The 19,652-nt window shown below is 36.9% G+C and overlaps 1 protein-coding gene across 1 annotated transcript; it reads right to left on the reverse strand.

Moving 5' to 3' along the window:
* Positions 1–2,077: 2,077 nt before the first annotated feature.
* LOC142230688 (uncharacterized) lies at positions 2,078–8,166 on the reverse strand. The gene is made up of 2 exons (XM_075301319.1): positions 7,855–8,166; positions 2,078–2,843 (listed from the first exon to the last, which is right to left on the reverse strand). The coding sequence occupies exons 1-2, from the start codon at positions 7,888–7,890 to the stop codon at positions 2,109–2,111; spliced, it is 771 nt and encodes a 256-aa protein (XP_075157434.1). The 5' UTR covers positions 7,891–8,166; the 3' UTR covers positions 2,078–2,108.
* Positions 8,167–19,652: the final 11,486 nt, after the last annotated feature.

Here is a 19,652-nt window from a genome sequence, read left to right on the forward strand (position 1 = left end):
GCTAACAAATATTATACTTACCTATACTTCGCTATGTTCACTGAATTCATTTAATTTTCGTCATCTTATCCCAAACTATTGTTATTTACAAACCGCATGAAAAAAAATTAGACTACCAAGGCGACCAATTACAATTGGTCGCAACGTCTACATATCATGTGTTACGGCGTTGTGATATTTAATACCACAATAATACCGGATGTAAATGATTTGATATAAAGTGGTACCAAAATTAAAAGGTAACGTGAATCAATTTATTAATACCAAACAGTAATGGCCATATACCGCCTTTTTTCTACCAGTGTAGTTCCGGCAGTTCTAACAAATTTTCTTCTTTGTATTTGAGGTTGTTCAAATTAACCCTAGCTCTGGGACTATATACAAATATAAATGTCAATATTTCATTTTTGGGACTCTTGCCATTTCAACAATTTTTATCCGAGGGTTAGAGCGACGGCGTCCATCACGCTCGTCTACGAGTTCCGCTGCCTCTGCTGGGAAGTTGGGCCTCACTTGGGCAATTCGACCAGCTGGTATTAAGCGAGTGGCTTCTTCGTTGATGATGCCACTGAACACCCTCTGGGCAACATCTGTGTATTCTCTGAAGCGTTCCCAGTTGGCTTTCTTTTGGTTGATAAACGCCATGAACTTGAGGGTCGGTTAATGGCATCTCGGCATCTGCCAAAGCTATGCCACTCTGGTTATTGTCAAGGAGAGAATACCACAGTTCATGATGGTCATTAAAGTCTCCTAGCTCTAATCGGTAATGCCCGCATAACAGCCACTCAATGTGTGATCTATAACCTGGAGCCCAGCTACCAACCGGCGGTTTATACATATTGTATAGCTCTATCTCGGCATCCCCAGACTTGACTGCTACCCCCATACATTCCATATACGGGTCACTAGTGTCTGGCACAAGCGGGATAGGTCTATACTGCACGGAACAGTGTAATATGAAAGCCAGGCCACCACCTCCACTTCTTGTGCGATCCTTTCGTAGCACATTGTATTCATTGCAATGGCGCAGGCTGCATGTGTTATTCAGCTTCCTCTCTTGGATCACCGCCTCCCTGTTTCTCTTCCGATTCATAAAGTCCACAATCTTACTAATCTTACCTCGGAGCCGTTGCAATTAAATTGCAAACATGATCCACACCCCGGAACTGATACAACAATATTGGGTGTCAGATGCTGCGGCGGAGAATATTGTTGTGCGGGAGATGTCGAGAGGTCTGATGACCCACTGTTGCTGTCGTTGGCTCAGGATCCTGCCACGTTATCAGTATGACCATACTCCCGCAGCGATATTAAGCTGGAGCAGTTCCGGAAGTGGACTAGGGTTGCCAGATTCAAATGGCCTTTTTTTCTGGAATTTCGGAAAAAGTTGGCTGGATTTAGAAAAAATTCTGGATTTCGTAAATCCCTAAATTTAATTAAATTAAAAAAGAGAACATAGTTTTAATTCAATCTCTTCTTACAAACTGAATTTAAAAGGCAGAATAGGGTTAATGCAGTTCTTATAGATAATACATATCGCACCGATTAAACAAAAGGGTAGTAACTTCAATTTTTTTTATTTTTCAGTAGAGACAAAAAACTGTAGTAAAAAAGTATTAACTCTGAAGACAAGAAAAGGGATATAAAGGCATTTTTGAAATGAATTTAAAAGGCAGAATAGGGTTAATGAAGTTCTTATAGATAATACATATCGCACCGATTAAACAAAAGGGTAGTTGTTTCGTAGGATTTTCTACGAAAGTGATTTTCAAAAAAAGTTTTAAAAATTTTGCCTAAACAAAATTCACTAAATGAATGATGAGGCTCGATCGACTTCTTTTCAAACAATAATTCATTTTATTCAACACTTCATTGCTTAAGCCTAATGTTCTCTCTATCTCTCACAGCAATCTATTACATTTAAATAACATTGAGAGCTAACAGCTGAATAACAAAAACAGAATTCAATGATATATATTCAAAAGCAAAGATATACAGCTAAAAGCAAAGTAACTTAAGTAGTAAAATATATTAAAAAATCTTAACCAGTTCTAGTGGTATATTAAATCTCCTCAAACATCCCGGCCCCGTTGAATGGACGTAAGCCTTCAAGACTGCATTGGAATAAGCGCCAATTTATGGATAGCACGCCTTATAATGCCATTTTTGGTTTTTATGTCCGCTACTCGTACTATACCATCGGCACCTGCAACCACAGCAGAAACTCTTCCAATCAACCATTTTTGGGGGAGCGTATTTACTTCGTGTACGAGTACCAATGCGCCCACCTCTAGGTTTCGGGGCGGCTTTGACCACTTTGTCCGGCTTTGCAATTCTACGATATAATCTCTTTGGAAAATTTTCCAAAATCGAGCCTTTAAATTGCTTATTTGTTGCCACTGTTGGTTGTACCCGAATCTGTCACGTTTATTTCGGGAATGGCTTTTAGAGACGTGCCTATTAGTAGATGACCTGGTGTCAACGCGCTTCCATCTTTGGGGTCGTCTGTCATTGGTGCTATCGGCCTTGAATTTAGAATGGCTTCGACTTCTACTAAGACTGTAGCTAACTGTTCGAAAGTTAGGTTTGCGTTTGCCACTGTTCTGTAGAGCAAATTTTTCGTCGACTTGACGGCCGCTTCCCACAAGCCGCCGAAGTGGGGTGCGCGAGGAGGAATAAACACAAACTCGATACCGTTCTCTGCTACGAAGTCTGTTATTTGTTTTTGGCCTGTCTCGCTGAACATTGCGTCCTTCAATTCTTTTAGCTTGGCGTTGGCCCCCACGAAATTTGTGGCGTTGTCGCAATGAATACGGGCTGGAAGACCTCTCCTTCCGATAAACCTTTTTAAAACAGAAATGAAAGCATTAGTCGACAAGTCTGATACAGGTTCGATGTGTACTGCTTTCGACGTAAAACAAACAAATATAGACACATAGGATTTGTAAGGGGGTCTACCGCGAATTCTATATGATGTGTAGACAGGCCCACAGAAATCGACTCCCGTTACAAGAAAATGTCTTGAACAATTAAATCTATCACTCGGCAAGTTTCCCATAATTTGGGATAAAAGTTTAGGCCGATATCTAAAACAATGTATACAATCTCTCACTATTTTCCGCACTAACTCTCTCCCGTTTATTATCCAAATTCTTTGCCTTAAAATTGCGAGAAGTACTTTGGCTCCAGCGTGACAATTCTTAAAATGTTGGTATTTTGCATAAAGCTCAACAAACCTAGATGCCCTTGGTAGCAGCAGAGGGAATTTTGCATCATACTCAATGGGTGCATTTATTAGTCTACCACCTACACGAATAAGCTCCAAGGTTCCATCATAAAACTGTTCCTTACGCATAAAGGGGGTTAATTTTTGTATACTCGATTTTACGGCCATATTCTCTTTCATACTTTTTATTTCATTGCCGAATGCTTCTCTTTGAATAACTTCCACCACCTTAAGAAACGAAAAATTAATCTCTTCTGCTGTAATCGTTATATCTCGTTCTTTTCTTGCACTGGTTTCATAAAACGAAACATATATGCTAACGTTCTCAGAATCTTCATATAGGAGGAAGAGTTGACAAACTATTAAAGTTGTTTTCTCTTTCCGCAGTTCAAGGCACTTCTCTTCATCTGAAAGTTCAAGTTTATTTTCCGGCCAACAATTTTCATTTAAGTAAAGGAATTCTGGCCCTTTAAACCAAATAGATTTTGTCAGTTCTTCCGGGTCACAGCCACGGGACACAATATCCGCTGGATTCGATTTTGATGGTACGTGTCTCCAAATTGAATCATTTGACCATTCCTGTATCCAACAAATGTGCTTAAGCACGCTGGGTATTTTTTAAGCCAGTGCAATACGATCTTGGAATCGGTCCAGAAAAATACCCGGTCTATATGCGGAAAGAATGTGGGTTTCACAACGCTCCATGCTTTTGACGCTAAGTGAGCGGCGCATAATTCTAGCCTTGGTAGATTTCTTTTCTTAAGGGGAGCAACTTTTGATTTGCCTGTTAAAAGTCGTATATTGACTACGCCGTTTATAATGGCCCTTACATAAAGACAACAACCATATGCAACTTCAGAAGCATCTGCGAAACAGTGAATTTGTACTTTAGAGTTCGATGTAGTATTTACAAATCTGGGAACATTTAAATTTTGTATATTTACAAGACATGATTTAAATTTATTCCATGCCGTCTCGATAGACATCGGTACAGATTCATCCCAATTAAGGTTACGGCGCCATAGTTCTTGTAAAATGATTTTGGCCTGTAACACTATGGGGCTATAGTGAAAGTATATTTCTTTTTGTAGTTTTAGCATTTCCAATATCAAACCTAAGCTTAAAACGGAAAGAATCTTCATTAGGGCACCAAGTCATTCCCAAAGTCTTTGTATAGTTAATTTCACTATCGGTAAGATTCTTTTCAATCATTGTGACCGTTTTACTATTAGAATCGTTGAAATGCCACTTTGCCAATTCGAAACCCGCGCTCTTCAAAATTGCAACAACCTCTCTCTTTATAACTTCGAGCTCTTCACGAGAGTCAGCTCCAGTTAAGAGATCGTCTACGTAAAAATGTTCTTTTATAACCCGAGCACCAATCGGGTATTTTTCTTTATTGCTGTCACTTAGCTCTTTCAAACAACGAATGGCCACGAATGGTGCTGACGCCGTTCCGTACGTTACGGTATTAAGGCAAAACATTTTAATTGACATTGTCTCATTCTCTCTCCACAAGATTAGCTGACAATTTCTATCAGATGGGCATACCAAAACTTGCCGGTACATGTTCGTTATATCGGCAGTCATGGCATATTTGTGAGACCTAAATCGAATCAATGCATTGTATAATTCATATTGTATGGTAGGACCAACCATTAATATTTCGTTTAAGGAAACTTGCGTACTGATGCGACATGAGGCGTCAAAAACTACCCTCAGTTTCGTCGATGAACTCTCAGGCCTTAACACGCACTGGTGTGGGAAGAAATAATGAGATCCATTGGGAAATTTTGTTATTTCTGACATGTGCCCTAGCGTCACGTACTCCCTCATGAAATTGGTATACATTTCCTTGATATCAGGGGATTTTGATAACCTTCTCTCTAGCGACAAAAATCTGCGTCTGGCCACCTCAAACGATGAACCCAACATTGATGGATTAGCCTTAAACGGAAGTTTTACTTCAAATCTGCCACAACTTAGTATTTTTATGTGCGCCTTAAAATGATTCTCACAGCGTAGTTGTTCATCGGTAAATTTTTTATTGGAAACGGGAAGCTCTTCCAAATCCCAAAATTTATGCACGAATCTATCAAGGTTGTCCAATTATTCTGTGCTAGAATCTTCTACTACATTACAACTGGCAAATTTTGTATCATTCGGTACATGAGCTTTTCCGGCAACTATCCAACCCAGTATCGTTTTTTGCAATTTTGGCATGGAATTGCCCAATTTTATCTGTCCAACTGACAAGGTTTCAAAGAAAATATCGGCTCCAATGAGCATTTCAACTTTGCAGCTCCTGGCGAAATTAGGGTCTGCCAGTTGTATATTAGGTGGTATTAATTTTTCAATGCCGCCCAGATCTTCAACTGGATGACAAGAGGATATCGAATCCAAAACTAAAAATTCATCTTGAAACTTGCATGCATTTAATCGAGACTTCAACGTCGCAGTTACCTTGTGAGATGATTTTAAATTGATGCTACCAATACCATTCATAGAGAGAAAGTTTGGAGTCAACTTGACAAGAGGATATCGAATCCAAAACTAAAAATTCATCTTGAAACTTGCATGCATTTAATCGAGACTTCAACGTCGCAGTTACCTTGTGAGATGATTTTAAATTGATGCTACCAATACCATTCATAGAGAGAAAGTTTGGAGTCAACTTGAGTCGAAGCCTACGTGAGCAGTCGTCGGTTATTAAATTTAATTGCGAGCCAGAATCCAGCAAAGCTCTAACTGGCTGCAAATTTCCATGACCATCCATAACATCCACTATTGCCGTAGCTAAAACAACTGTTGACTTAAAGGAAGCATGCAGTGTAGATAAGTGATTTACCGCCTCTGTCGATGTACTCGGCATAACACTTATTCCAGTTTCAATTCCCCCAGAGGAGTTTTGTGTCTCGTATCTATGCAACAGCATATGATGGGGCCGTTTACAGATTTTACAGCGAGGAAGCTTACATTTTGAAACCATATGACCTACCCTAAGACAGTTTAAACAACAAGAATTCCTCTTAGCGAAATCAAATCGGTGGCCTACTGACAACTCTGCGTAACTTCCACATTCGCAAATGCTATGGTTTGCCGATTTGCAATATAGACATAATTTATCGTTTGTCGCTTCTTTTATTTCGCTTCTTTGAATTTCGTTCACCCCTACTGGGTGCAAATATACTCATTCTCCGAATGAGTATATTTGCACATTTCTCCCATGTGGGCAAATTGGTATAGTCAAGCTGTTCATTCCACTTCGCTTTTGTGTCAATATCAACCTTTGACAACACCAAATGTATGATCAAAGCATTAACAATTTCATCTTGTGTACCTAATGATTGCAATGATCCGAATATAGCAGATACAGTATCGACTGTGCTCCTCAAAGCAGAGGCGTCGGGTCCGACCATTTTCGGAATATCAAACAAATTTTCTATATTGTCAAAAAAAATCAATGTTTTCTTATCATATCGCTCGGCTAATCTTTCAAATGCCTTAGGATAGTTAGCTTCCGTTACTTGGAAAGCCTTTACTGTTCTCAATGCGTCTCCTGTTAAACAACTTAATAAATGATTAAACTTCTCTATGTCAGACAATGTGGGCTCCTCATCTACCAAGTTCTTGAATGAGGTTATAAAATTTCGATAATTACAGTATTTGCCTCCAAAAGACGGTAACTTTAAATTAGGAAGACGTGACCCCAAGAGTCGTATCTAAAACATTACTCTCTTTCCGTTTGTGCTTGCCAAGCAACTCAAGTAACTTTGATTTTGCCGCTATAATCAATTCCTCTAGTTCAGCACGCTTGTCATCTTCCGCATCAATGGTTTCAATTTTTGTTTGTATTGTCATCAATTGATCAATGTATGATGTTAAAAGTTCAAGTCTACATTCCAAGTCAATGCGACCAAGCGTCGTGCCAGTCGATTCCAATAATTTTCTAACGCGAGTTATATTACCCCTCATTATGCCCCTCTGCTTCCTTAGACTAACAAGCAGTTCATCCGTCATCTTCGACACAACTGTAATGTGAATATCCAAAATAATATCTTACCACCTTCCAATTCTAAACCTCCACAATAATGTTTGTTGATCTCTCAGCAAGACTCATTAATAGGCAAATCTGTTCCTATTTACCATTGGCTAAACAACAACAAATATATTCACGCAATGGAATAGAGAACAGAAGAGATTAAATAACAGACATTAAGAGTATACGACATCGACGTATACGTATACGACTGAGACGACTAGTGTCTTGAAAGAGAACTTAACGAAAGCGAGAGAAGTAAATATAACTCCAAAACAAAATACAAATAGGCAGAATTAAGAATTGCATGTACTTCTTTAGTTATTAGTGCGCTCCAACTTATATACATACGCGCATACATAACCCACTTGGACTGTGTATTATACATGGGTTGTCAGAGACGAGACATACATACACTTAACGGATTCTTATTACCTTTTCCCTTTTGCATGTCTTATCAATGTAAATATTATGTGGGGAATATTATTTGATTGCGCAACAAAATACGATTAAATTTTTATATAATTACTGTATGAGCATTGTCGCATCAAACATACATAAATTACCATTCACATATAGTCTTCATTACCTGTACCATGCTTTTAACTGAACTTTTTCCTTTCATTTTCCAAATTTCACTGGTTTATCCGATGGACAGATTCTTCTTTATGATGTTTCCAGATGACAAGCTTATTATAAACACGTGTACAAGTTGTCAAATAAATCGTCTTTCTCACCCCAACGATTTACTCGATGAATACAAATTTGAATATTGTGAATTTTATGGTTTTTCTTTTTTTTTAAATTTTGGACACAAATAGACCCTGCTCGGGCGCCAAATGTTTCGTAGGATTTTCTACGAAAGTGATTTTCAAAAAAAGTTTTAAAAATTTTGCTTAAACAAAATTCACTAAATGAATGATGAGGCTCGATCGACTTCTTTTCAAACAATAATTCATTTTATTCAACACTTCATTGCTTAAGCCTAATGTTCTCTCTATCTCGCACAGCAATCTATTACATTTAAATAACATTGAGAGCTAACAGCTGAATAACAAAAACAGAATTCAATGATATATATTAAAAAGCAAAGATATACAGCTAAAAGCAAAGTAACTTAAGTAGTAAAATATATTAAAAAATCTTAACCAGTTCTAGTGGTATATTAAATCTCCTCAAACAGTAGTAACTCTAAATTTTTTATTTTTCAGTAGAGACAAAAAACTGTAGTAAAAAAGTATTAACTCTGAAGACAAGAAAAGGGACATAAAGGCATTTTTGAAATGAAAGAATAGTAAACAAGTATAAACGGCCATAAGTTCGGCCAGGCCGAATCTTATGTACCCTCCACCATGGATTGCGTAGAAACTTCTACGAAAGACTGTCATCCACAATCGAAATACTTGGGTTGTGGTATCTTAAAACTTCTTAACATCGTTTTCTAAATTATGAGTTAGTCCATACGTGGTATATATTAGACAAAAAAGTTATGTATAGTTAATTCTACAAATAATTACGAATCGATATGGACTTTTTGCACGGTACGTAGAGAGCCAGAATTGAAATATGGGGGTCGCTTATATGGGGGCTATATACAATTATGAACTTGATATGGACCAATTTTTGTGTGATTGGAAATCGATTTATCTGAGGGATATATATAACTATAGACCGATATGGACCTAGTTAGGCATGGTTGTTAACGACCATATTTATACTAGCACAATGTACCAAATTTCAACTCACTCGGATGAAATTTGCTCCTCCAAGAGGCTCCAAAACCAAATCTCGGGATCGGTTTATATGGGGCTATATATGATTATGGACTGATATGGACCACTTTTGGCATGGTTGTTAAATATCATATACGATCACCACGTACCAAATTTCAAGCAGATCGGATGAATTTTGCTTCTCCAAAAGGCACCGGAGGTCAAATCTGGGGATCGGTTTATATGGGAGCTATATATAATTATGGGCTGATAGGAACCAATTCCTGCATGGTTGTTGGATACCATATACTAACATCACGTACCAAATTTCAACCGAATGGAAAGAATTTTGCTCTCAGAATTTCACCACGACCCAGAATATATATACTTTATGGGGTCTTAGAGCAATATTTCGATGTGTTACAAACGGAATGACAAAGTTAATATACCCCCCATCCTATGGTGGAGGGTATAAAAATGGGAGAATTTTACAGTGTGTATCGTTTTTTTTAACCCTTTCGACCCTAAAGTTGCCTGTGGGCAACTTTTTGTTTTGGTTTGGGGACTCACTGTCAACGTTGTTTTTCTTTTCGTCCATAAAACTGTATCGGTATCGAAAGCTACAAGTGTTTTCTTCAATTTGAATAAAAAATAGATAATTTGGTGGTCAATTAGCAATTTTCTTTCATTAGTACGGACGCGCCCCAAGCAAAAAATATTTGCGAATTTGGAAAGATGTTTTTATACATGTGACTTTTTTTCAAAAATTACAACAAAAATGTTGAAAGTTGTAGTACATATTAAATAAAATATTTGTGGAAATAATTTGTGCAAAAAACCAACATGTGAGGAATTTTTTAAGTTGTAAAGTTGCCTGTGGGCAACTTTTGGACAATTATGGTTGTAAAATTACATATTTTTCGACATGAGACCTAGAGAAAAAAGTTTAAAAAACAATTATATTGAACTAATTTTGAACTTCAATTAGGACGTCACTGTGACGTGGAATGCGGCGATGATGTGGAAGATATATCTGCAGTGCTGGGGAGGAATTTAGAAGGAATCGTTAATTGGGAGGAAGCCATAGATATCGGTCTTCATGGTTACCTACTGGTGGATTAGTACGAATATTGGCGCTTTACATACTATACTGTGGTTTTTAAGACCGCCAGATAAAATGGCATGGGTTCAAAACAAAACATTTTCGTAAATCACGCTTGATTTACTCGAAGCAGTGAATGAAATTCAAACCAAATGTCGTGAATATACGTGAACGGGACTACACAAAAATGTGTCGTGCGTGAGTAAAAATCAAATTGTGTTCGTGATTGTGAGTTATTGATAACATTCGTGTTCACGATAAAGTACACGTTCACGATAAAATTGACGCTCACAATAAAACAGAGACACATTAATTGTACTGATTGTTCCGTCATGAGTTATGATTGTTAAGTACTCATCAGTAACTGCAGCGAGTCATGAGATTTGTCGTGAATCACAAGAATTTTCGTGAATGGCAATTGTTGTATCACGAACATTTTCGAGAATGATGAACATTGTTGTAAGTCGCGAGAAGTTTCCTCAATTACGAGAATTTTATTGAGCCATCAAAAATTGTCGTGTTCCGAAAATATTCGTGAATCACGATATTTGTCGTGAATTACGAAAATTGTTGTGAATCATGTGGGAGCGTGAGGCATAATCGTTCTTCGTGCGTGAGCGTGCGCGAGCATGACTTTTCATTCCGTGAATTTGCGTGGGCGTGAATGAGTACAAATATTTGTTCGTGAATGTGCTTGAGCGTCAGCGAAATTTCACTCACGTTCCCATCCAAATATATATATATATATATATATATATATATATATATATATATATATATATATATATATATATATATATATATATATATATATATATATATATATATATATATATATATATATATATATATTTATTTGGATGGGAACGTGAGTGAAATTTCGCTGACGCTCAAGCACATTCACGAACAAATATTTGTACTCATTCACGCCCACGCAAATTCACGGAATGAAAAGTCATGCTCGCGCACGCTCACGCACGAAGAACGATTATGCCTCACGCTCCCACATGATTCACAACAATTTTCGTAATTCACGACAAATATCGTGATTCACGAATATTTTCGGGACACGACAATTTTTGATGGCTCAATAAAATTCTCGTAATTGAGGAAACTTCTCGCGACTTACAACAATGTTCATCATTCTCGAAAATGTTCGTGATACAACAATTGCCATTCACGAAAATTCTTGTGATTCACGACAAATCTCATGACTCGCTGCAGTTACTGATGAGTACTTAACAATCATAACTCATGACGGAACAATCAGTACAATTAATGTGTCTCTGTTTTATTGTGAGCGTCAATTTTATCGTGAACGTGTACTTTATCGTGAACACGAATGTTATCAATAACTCACAATCACGAACACAATTTGATTTTTACTCACGCACGACACATTTTTGTGTAGTCCCGTTCACGTATATTCACGACATTTGGTTTGAATTTCATTCACTGCTTCGAGTAAATCAAGCGTGATTTACGAAAATGTTTTGTTTTGAACCCATGCCATTTTATCTGGCGGTCTTAAAAACCACAGTATAGTATGTAAAGCGCCAATATTCGTACTAATCCACCAGTAGGTAACCATGAAGACCGATATCTATGGCTTCCTCCCAATTAACGATTCCTTCTAAATTCCTCCCCAGCACTGCAGATATATCTTCCACATCATCGCCGCATTCCACGTCACAGTGACGTCCTAATTGAAGTTCAAAATTAGTTCAATATAATTGTTTTTTAAACTTTTTTCTCTAGGTCTCATGTCGAAAAATATGTAATTTTACAACCATAATTGTCCAAAAGTTGCCCACAGGCAACTTTACAACTTAAAAAATTCCTCACATGTTGGTTTTTTGCACAAATTATTTCCACAAATATTTTATTTAATATGTACTACAACTTTCAACATTTTTGTTGTAATTTTTGAAAAAAAGTCACATGTATAAAAACATCTTTCCAAATTCGCAAATATTTTTTGCTTGGGGCGCGTCCGTACTAATGAAAGAAAATTGCTAATTGACCACCAAATTATCTATTTTTTATTCAAATTGAAGAAAACACTTGTAGCTTTCGATACCGATACAGTTTTATGGACGAAAAGAAAAACAACGTTGACAGTGAGTCCCCAAACCAAAACAAAAAGTTGCCCACAGGCAACTTTAGGGTCGAAAGGGTTAAAAAAAACGATACACACTGTAAAATTCTCCCATTTTTATACCCTCCACCATAGGATGGGGGGTATATTAACTTTGTCATTCCGTTTGTAACACATCGAAATATTGCTCTAAGACCCCATAAAGTATATATATTCTGGGTCGTGGTGAAATTCTGAGAGCAAAATTCTTTCCATTCGGTTGAAATTTGGTACGTGATGTTAGTATATGGTATCCAACAACCATGCAGGAATTGGTTCCTATCAGCCCATAATTATATATAGCTCCCATATAAACCGATCCCCAGATTTGACCTCCGGTGCCTTTTGGAGAAGCAAAATTCATCCGATCTGCTTGAAATTTGGTACGTGGTGATCGTATATGATATTTAACAACCATGCCAAAAGTGGTCCATATCAGTCCATAATCATATATAGCCCCATATAAACCGATCCCGAGATTTGGTTTTGGAGCCTCTTGGAGGAGCAAATTTCATCCGAGTGAGTTGAAATTTGGTACATTGTGCTAGTATAAATATGGTCGTTAACAACCATGCCTAACTAGGTCCATATCGGTCTATAGTTATATATATCCCTCAGATAAATCGATTTCCAATCACACAAAAATTGGTCCATATCAAGTTCATAATTGTATATAGCCCCCATATAAGCGACCCCCATATTTCAATTCTGGCTCTCTACGTACCGTGCAAAAAGTCCATATCGATTCGTAATTATTTGTAGAATTAACTATACATAACTTTTTTGTCTAATATATACCACGTATGGACTAACTCATAATTTAGAAAACGATGTTAAGAAGTTTTAAGATACCACAACCCAAGTATTTCGATTGTGGATGACAGTCTTTCGTAGAAGTTTCTACGCAATCCATGGTGGAGGGTACATAAGATTCGGCCTGGCCGAACTTATGGCCGTTTATACTTGTTTACTATTCTTTCATTTCAAAAATGCCTTTATGTCCCTTTTCTTGTCTTCAGAGTTAATACTTTTTTACTACAGTTTTTTGTCTCTACTGAAAAATAAAAAATTTAGAGTTACTACTGTTTGAGGAGATTTAATATACCACTAGAACTGGTTAAGATTTTTTAATATATTTTACTACTTAAGTTACTTTGCTTTTAGCTGTATATCTTTGCTTTTTAATATATATCATTGAATTCTGTTTTTGTTATTCAGCTGTTAGCTCTCAATGTTATTTAAATGTAATAGATTGCTGTGCGAGATAGAGAGAACATTAGGCTTAAGCAATGAAGTGTTGAATAAAATGAATTATTGTTTGAAAAGAAGTCGATCGAGCCTCATCATTCATTTAGTGAATTTTGTTTAAGCAAAATTTTTAAAACTTTTTTTGAAAATCACTTTCGTAGAAAATCCTACGAAACATTTGGCGCCCGAGCAGGGTCTATTTGTGTCCAAAATTTAAAAAAAAAGAAAAACCATAAAATTCACAATATTCAAATTTGTATTCATCGAGTAAATCGTTGGGGTGAGAAAGACGATTTATTTGACAACTTGTACACGTGTTTATAATAAGCTTGTCATCTGGAAACATCATAAAGAAGAATCTGTCCATCGGATAAACCAGTGAAATTTGGAAAATGAAAGGAAAAAGTTCAGTTAAAAGCATGGTACAGGTAATGAAGACTATATGTGAATGGTAATTTATGTATGTTTGATGCGACAATGCTCATACAGTAATTATATAAAAATTTAATCGTATTTTGTTGCGCAATCAAATAATATTCCCCACATAATATTTACATTGATAAGACATGCAAAAGGGAAAAGGTAATAAGAATCCGTTAAGTGTATGTATGTCTCGTCTCTGACAACCCATGTAAAGGGTGATTTGTTAAGAGCTTGATAACTTTTTTTTTTTAAAAAACGCATAAAATTTGCAAAATCTCATCGGTTCTTTATTTGAAACGTTAGATTGGTCCATGACATTTACTTTTTGAAGATAATTTCATTTAAATGTTGACCGCGGCTGCGTCTTAGGTGGTCCATTCGGAAAGTCCAATTTTGGGCAACTTTTTCGAGCATTTCGGCCGGAATAGCCCGAATTTCTTCGGAAATGTTGTCTTCCAAAGCTGGAATAGTTGCTGGCTTATTTCTGTAGACTTTAGACTTGACGTAGCCCCACAAAAAATAGTCTAAAGGCGTCAAATCGCATGATCTTGGTGGCCAACTTACCGGTCCATTTCTTGAGATGAATTGTTCTCCGAAGTTTTCCCTCAAAATGGCCATAGAATCGCGAGCTGTGTGGCATGTAGCGCCATCTTGTTGAAACCACATGTCAACCAAGTTCAGTTCTTCCATTTTTGGCAACAAAAAGTTTGTTAGCATCGAACGATAGCGATCGCCATTCACCGTAACGTTGCGTCCAACAGCATCTTTGAAAAAATACGGTCCAATGATTCCACCAGCGTACAAACCACACCAAACAGTGCATTTTTCGGGATGCATGGGCAGTTCTTGAACGGCTTCTGGTTGCTCTTCACTCCAAATGCGGCAATTTTGCTTATTTACGTAGCCATTCAACCAGAAATGAGCCTCATCGCTGAACAAAATTTGTCGATAAAAAAGCGGATTTTCTGCCAACTTTTCTAGGGCCCATTCACTGAAAATTCGACGTTGTGGCAGATCGTTCGGCTATTCATGATGAAATGTCAAAGCATACTGAGCATCTTTCTCTTTGACACCATGTCTGAAATCCCACGTGATCTGTCAAATACTAATGCATGAAAATCCTAACCTCAAAAGAATCACCCTTTATAATACACAGTCCAAGTGGGTTATGTATGCGCGTATGTATATAAGTTGGAGCGCACTAATAACTAAAGAAGTACATGCAATTCTTAATTCTGCCTATTTGTATTTTGTTTTGGAGTTATATTTACTTCTCTCGCTTTCGTTAAGTTCTCTTTCAAGACACTAGTCGTCTCAGTCGTATACGTATACGTCGATGTCGTATACTCTTAATGTCTGTTATTTAATCTCTTCTGTTCTCTATTCCATTGCGTGAATATATTTGTTGTTGTTTAGCCAATGGTAAATAGGAACAGATTTGCCTATTAATGAGTCTTGCTGAGAGATCAACAAACATTATTGTGGAGGTTTAGAATTGGAAGGTGGTAAGATATTATTTTGGATATTCACATTACAGTTGTGTCGAAGATGACGGATGAACTGCTTGTTAGTCTAAGGAAGCAGAGGGGCATAATGAGGGGTAATATAACTCGCGTTAGAAAATTATTGGAATCGACTGGCACGACGCTTGGTCGCATTGACTTGGAATGTAGACTTGAACTTTTAACATCATACATTGATCAATTGATGACAATACAAACAAAAATTGAAACCATTGATGCGGAAGATGACAAGCGTGCTGAACTAGAGGAATTGATTATAGCGGCAAAATCAAAGTTACTTGAGTTGCTTGGCAAGCACAAACGGAAAGAGAGTAATGTTTTAGATACGACTCTTGGGGTCACGTCTTCCTAATTTAAAGTTACCGTCTTTTGGAGGCAAATACTGTAATTATCGAAATTTTATAACCTCATTCAAGAACTTGGTAGATGAGGAGCCCACATTGTCTGACATAGAGAAGTTTAATCATTTATTAAGTTGTTTAACAGGAGACGCATTGAGAACAGTAAAGGCTTTCCAAGTAACGGAAGCTAACTATCCTAAGGCATTTGAAAGATTAGCCGAGCGATATGATAAGAAAACATTGATTTTTTTTGACAATATAGAAAATTTGTTTGATATTCCGAAAATGGTCGGACCCGACGCCTCTGCTTTGAGGAGCACAGTCGATACTGTATCTGCTATATTCGGATCATTGCAATCATTAGGTACACAAGATGAAATTGTTAATGCTTTGATCATACATTTGGTGTTGTCAAAGGTTGATATTGACACAAAAGCGAAGTGGAATGAACAGCTTGACTATACCAATTTGCCCACATGGGAGAAATGTGCAAATATACTCATTCGGAGAATGAGTATATTTGCACCCAGTAGGGGTGAACGAAATTCAAAGAAGCGAAATAAAAGAAGCGACAAACGATAAATTATGTCTATATTGCAAATCGGCAAACCATAGCATTTGCGAATGTGGAAGTTACGCAGAGTTGTCAGTAGGCCACCGATTTGATTTCGCTAAGAGGAATTCTTGTTGTTTAAACTGTCTTAGGGTAGGTCATATGGTTTCAAAATGTAAGCTTCCTCGCTGTAAAATCTGTAAACGGCCCCATCATATGCTGTTGCATAGATACGAGACACAAAACTCCTCTGGGGGAATTGAAACTGGAATAAGTGTTATGCCGAGTACATCGACAGAGGCGGTAAATCACTTATCTACACTGCATGCTTCCTTTAAGTCAACAGTTGTTTTAGCTACGGCAGTAGTGGATGTTATGGATGGTCATGGAAATTTGCAGCCAGTTAGAGCTTTGCTGGATTCTGGCTCGCAATTAAATTTAATAACCGACGACGAATATTCGTGAATCACGATATTTGTCGTGAATTACGAAAATTGTTGTGAATCAAGTGGGAGCGTGAGGCATAATCGTTCTTCGTGCGTGAGCGTGCGCGAGCATGACTTTTCATTCCGTGAATTTGCGTGGGCGTGAATGAGTACAAATATTTGTTCGTGAATGTGCTTGAGCGTCAGCGAAATTTCACTCACGTTCCCATCCAAATATATATATATATATATATATATATATATATATATATATATATATATATATATATATATATATATATATATATATATATATATATATATATATATATATATATATATATATATATATATATATATATATATATATATATATTTGGATGGGAACGTGAGTGAAATTTCGCTGACGCTCAAGCACATTCACGAACAAATATTTGTACTCATTCACGCCCACGCAAATTCACGGAATGAAAAGTCATGCTCGCGCACGCTCACGCACGAAGAACGATTATGCCTCACGCTCCCACATGATTCACAACAATTTTCGTAATTCACGACAAATATCGTGATTCACGAATATTCGTCGTCGGTTATTAAATTTAATTGCGAGCCAGAATCCAGCAAAGCTCTAACTGGCTGCAAATTTCCATGACCATCCATAACATCCACTATTGCCGTAGCTAAAACAACTGTTGACTTAAAGGAAGCATGCAGTGTAGATAAGTGATTTACCGCCTCTGTCGATGTACTCGGCATAACACTTATTCCAGTTTCAATTCCCCCAGAGGAGTTTTGTGTCTCGTATCTATGCAACAGCATATGATGGGGCCGTTTACAGATTTTACAGCGAGGAAGCTTACATTTTGAAACCATATGACCTACCCTAAGACAGTTTAAACAACAAGAATTCCTCTTAGCGAAATCAAATCGGTGGCCTACTGACAACTCTGCGTAACTTCCACATTCGCAAATGCTATGGTTTGCCGATTTGCAATATAGACATAATTTATCGTTTGTCGCTTCTTTTATTTCGCTTCTTTGAATTTCGTTCACCCCTACTGGGTGCAAATATACTCATTCTCCGAATGAGTATATTTGCACATTTCTCCCATGTGGGCAAATTGGTATAGTCAAGCTGTTCATTCCACTTCGCTTTTGTGTCAATATCAACCTTTGACAACACCAAATGTATGATCAAAGCATTAACAATTTCATCTTGTGTACCTAATGATTGCAATGATCCGAATATAGCAGATACAGTATCGACTGTGCTCCTCAAAGCAGAGGCGTCGGGTCCGACCATTTTCGGAATATCAAACAAATTTTCTATATTGTCAAAAAAAATCAATGTTTTCTTATCATATCGCTCGGCTAATCTTTCAAATGCCTTAGGATAGTTAGCTTCCGTTACTTGGAAAGCCTTTACTGTTCTCAATGCGTCTCCTGTTAAACAACTTAATAAATGATTAAACTTCTCTATGTCAGACAATGTGGGCTCCTCATCTACCAAGTTCTTGAATGAGGTTATAAAATTTCGATAATTACAGTATTTGCCTCCAAAAGACGGTAACTTTAAATTAGGAAGACGTGACCCCAAGAGTCGTATCTAAAACATTACTCTCTTTCCGTTTGTGCTTGCCAAGCAACTCAAGTAACTTTGATTTTGCCGCTATAATCAATTCCTCTAGTTCAGCACGCTTGTCATCTTCCGCATCAATGGTTTCAATTTTTGTTTGTATTGTCATCAATTGATCAATGTATGATGTTAAAAGTTCAAGTCTACATTCCAAGTCAATGCGACCAAGCGTCGTGCCAGTCGATTCCAATAATTTTCTAACGCGAGTTATATTACCCCTCATTATGCCCCTCTGCTTCCTTAGACTAACAAGCAGTTCATCCGTCATCTTCGACACAACTGTAATGTGAATATCCAAAATAATATCTTACCACCTTCCAATTCTAAACCTCCACAATAATGTTTTTGATCTCTCAGCAAGACTCATTAATAGGCAAATCTGTTCCTATTTACCATTGGCTAAACAACAACAAATATATTCACGCAATGGAATAGAGAACAGAAGAGATTAAATAACAGACATTAAGAGTATACGACATCGACGTATACGTATACGACTGAGACGACTAGTGTCTTGAAAGAGAACTTAACGAAAGCGAGAGAAGTAAATATAACTCCAAAACAAAATACAAATAGGCAGAATTAAGAATTGCATGTACTTCTTTAGTTATTAGTGCGCTCCAACTTATATACATACGCGCATACATAACCCACTTGGACTGTGTATTATACATGGGTTGTCAGAGACGAGACATACATACACTTAACGGATTCTTATTACCTTTTCCCTTTTGCATGTCTTATCAATGTAAATATTATGTGGGGAATATTATTTGATTGCGCAACAAAATACGATTAAATTTTTATATAATTACTGTATGAGCATTGTCGCATCAAACATACATAAATTACCATTCACATATAGTCTTCATTACCTGTACCATGCTTTTAACTGAACTTTTTCCTTTCATTTTCCAAATTTCACTGGTTTATCCGATGGACAGATTCTTCTTTATGATGTTTCCAGATGACAAGCTTATTATAAACACGTGTACAAGTTGTCAAATAAATCGTCTTTCTCACCCCAACGATTTACTCGATGAATACAAATTTGAATATTGTGAATTTTATGGTTTTTCTTTTTTTTTAAATTTTGGACACAAATAGACCCTGCTCGGGCGCCAAATGTTTCGTAGGATTTTCTACGAAAGTGATTTTTCAAAAAAAGTTTTAAAAATTTTGCTTAAACAAAATTCACTAAATGAATGATGAGGCTCGATCGACTTCTTTTCAAACAATAATTCATTTTATTCAACACTTCATTGCTTAAGCCTAATGTTCTCTCTA

Source organism: Haematobia irritans, chromosome 3 (genome assembly GCF_050003625.1).
Source record: "Haematobia irritans isolate KBUSLIRL chromosome 3, ASM5000362v1, whole genome shotgun sequence".
NCBI classification, from domain to species: Eukaryota; Metazoa; Arthropoda; class Insecta; order Diptera; family Muscidae; genus Haematobia; species Haematobia irritans.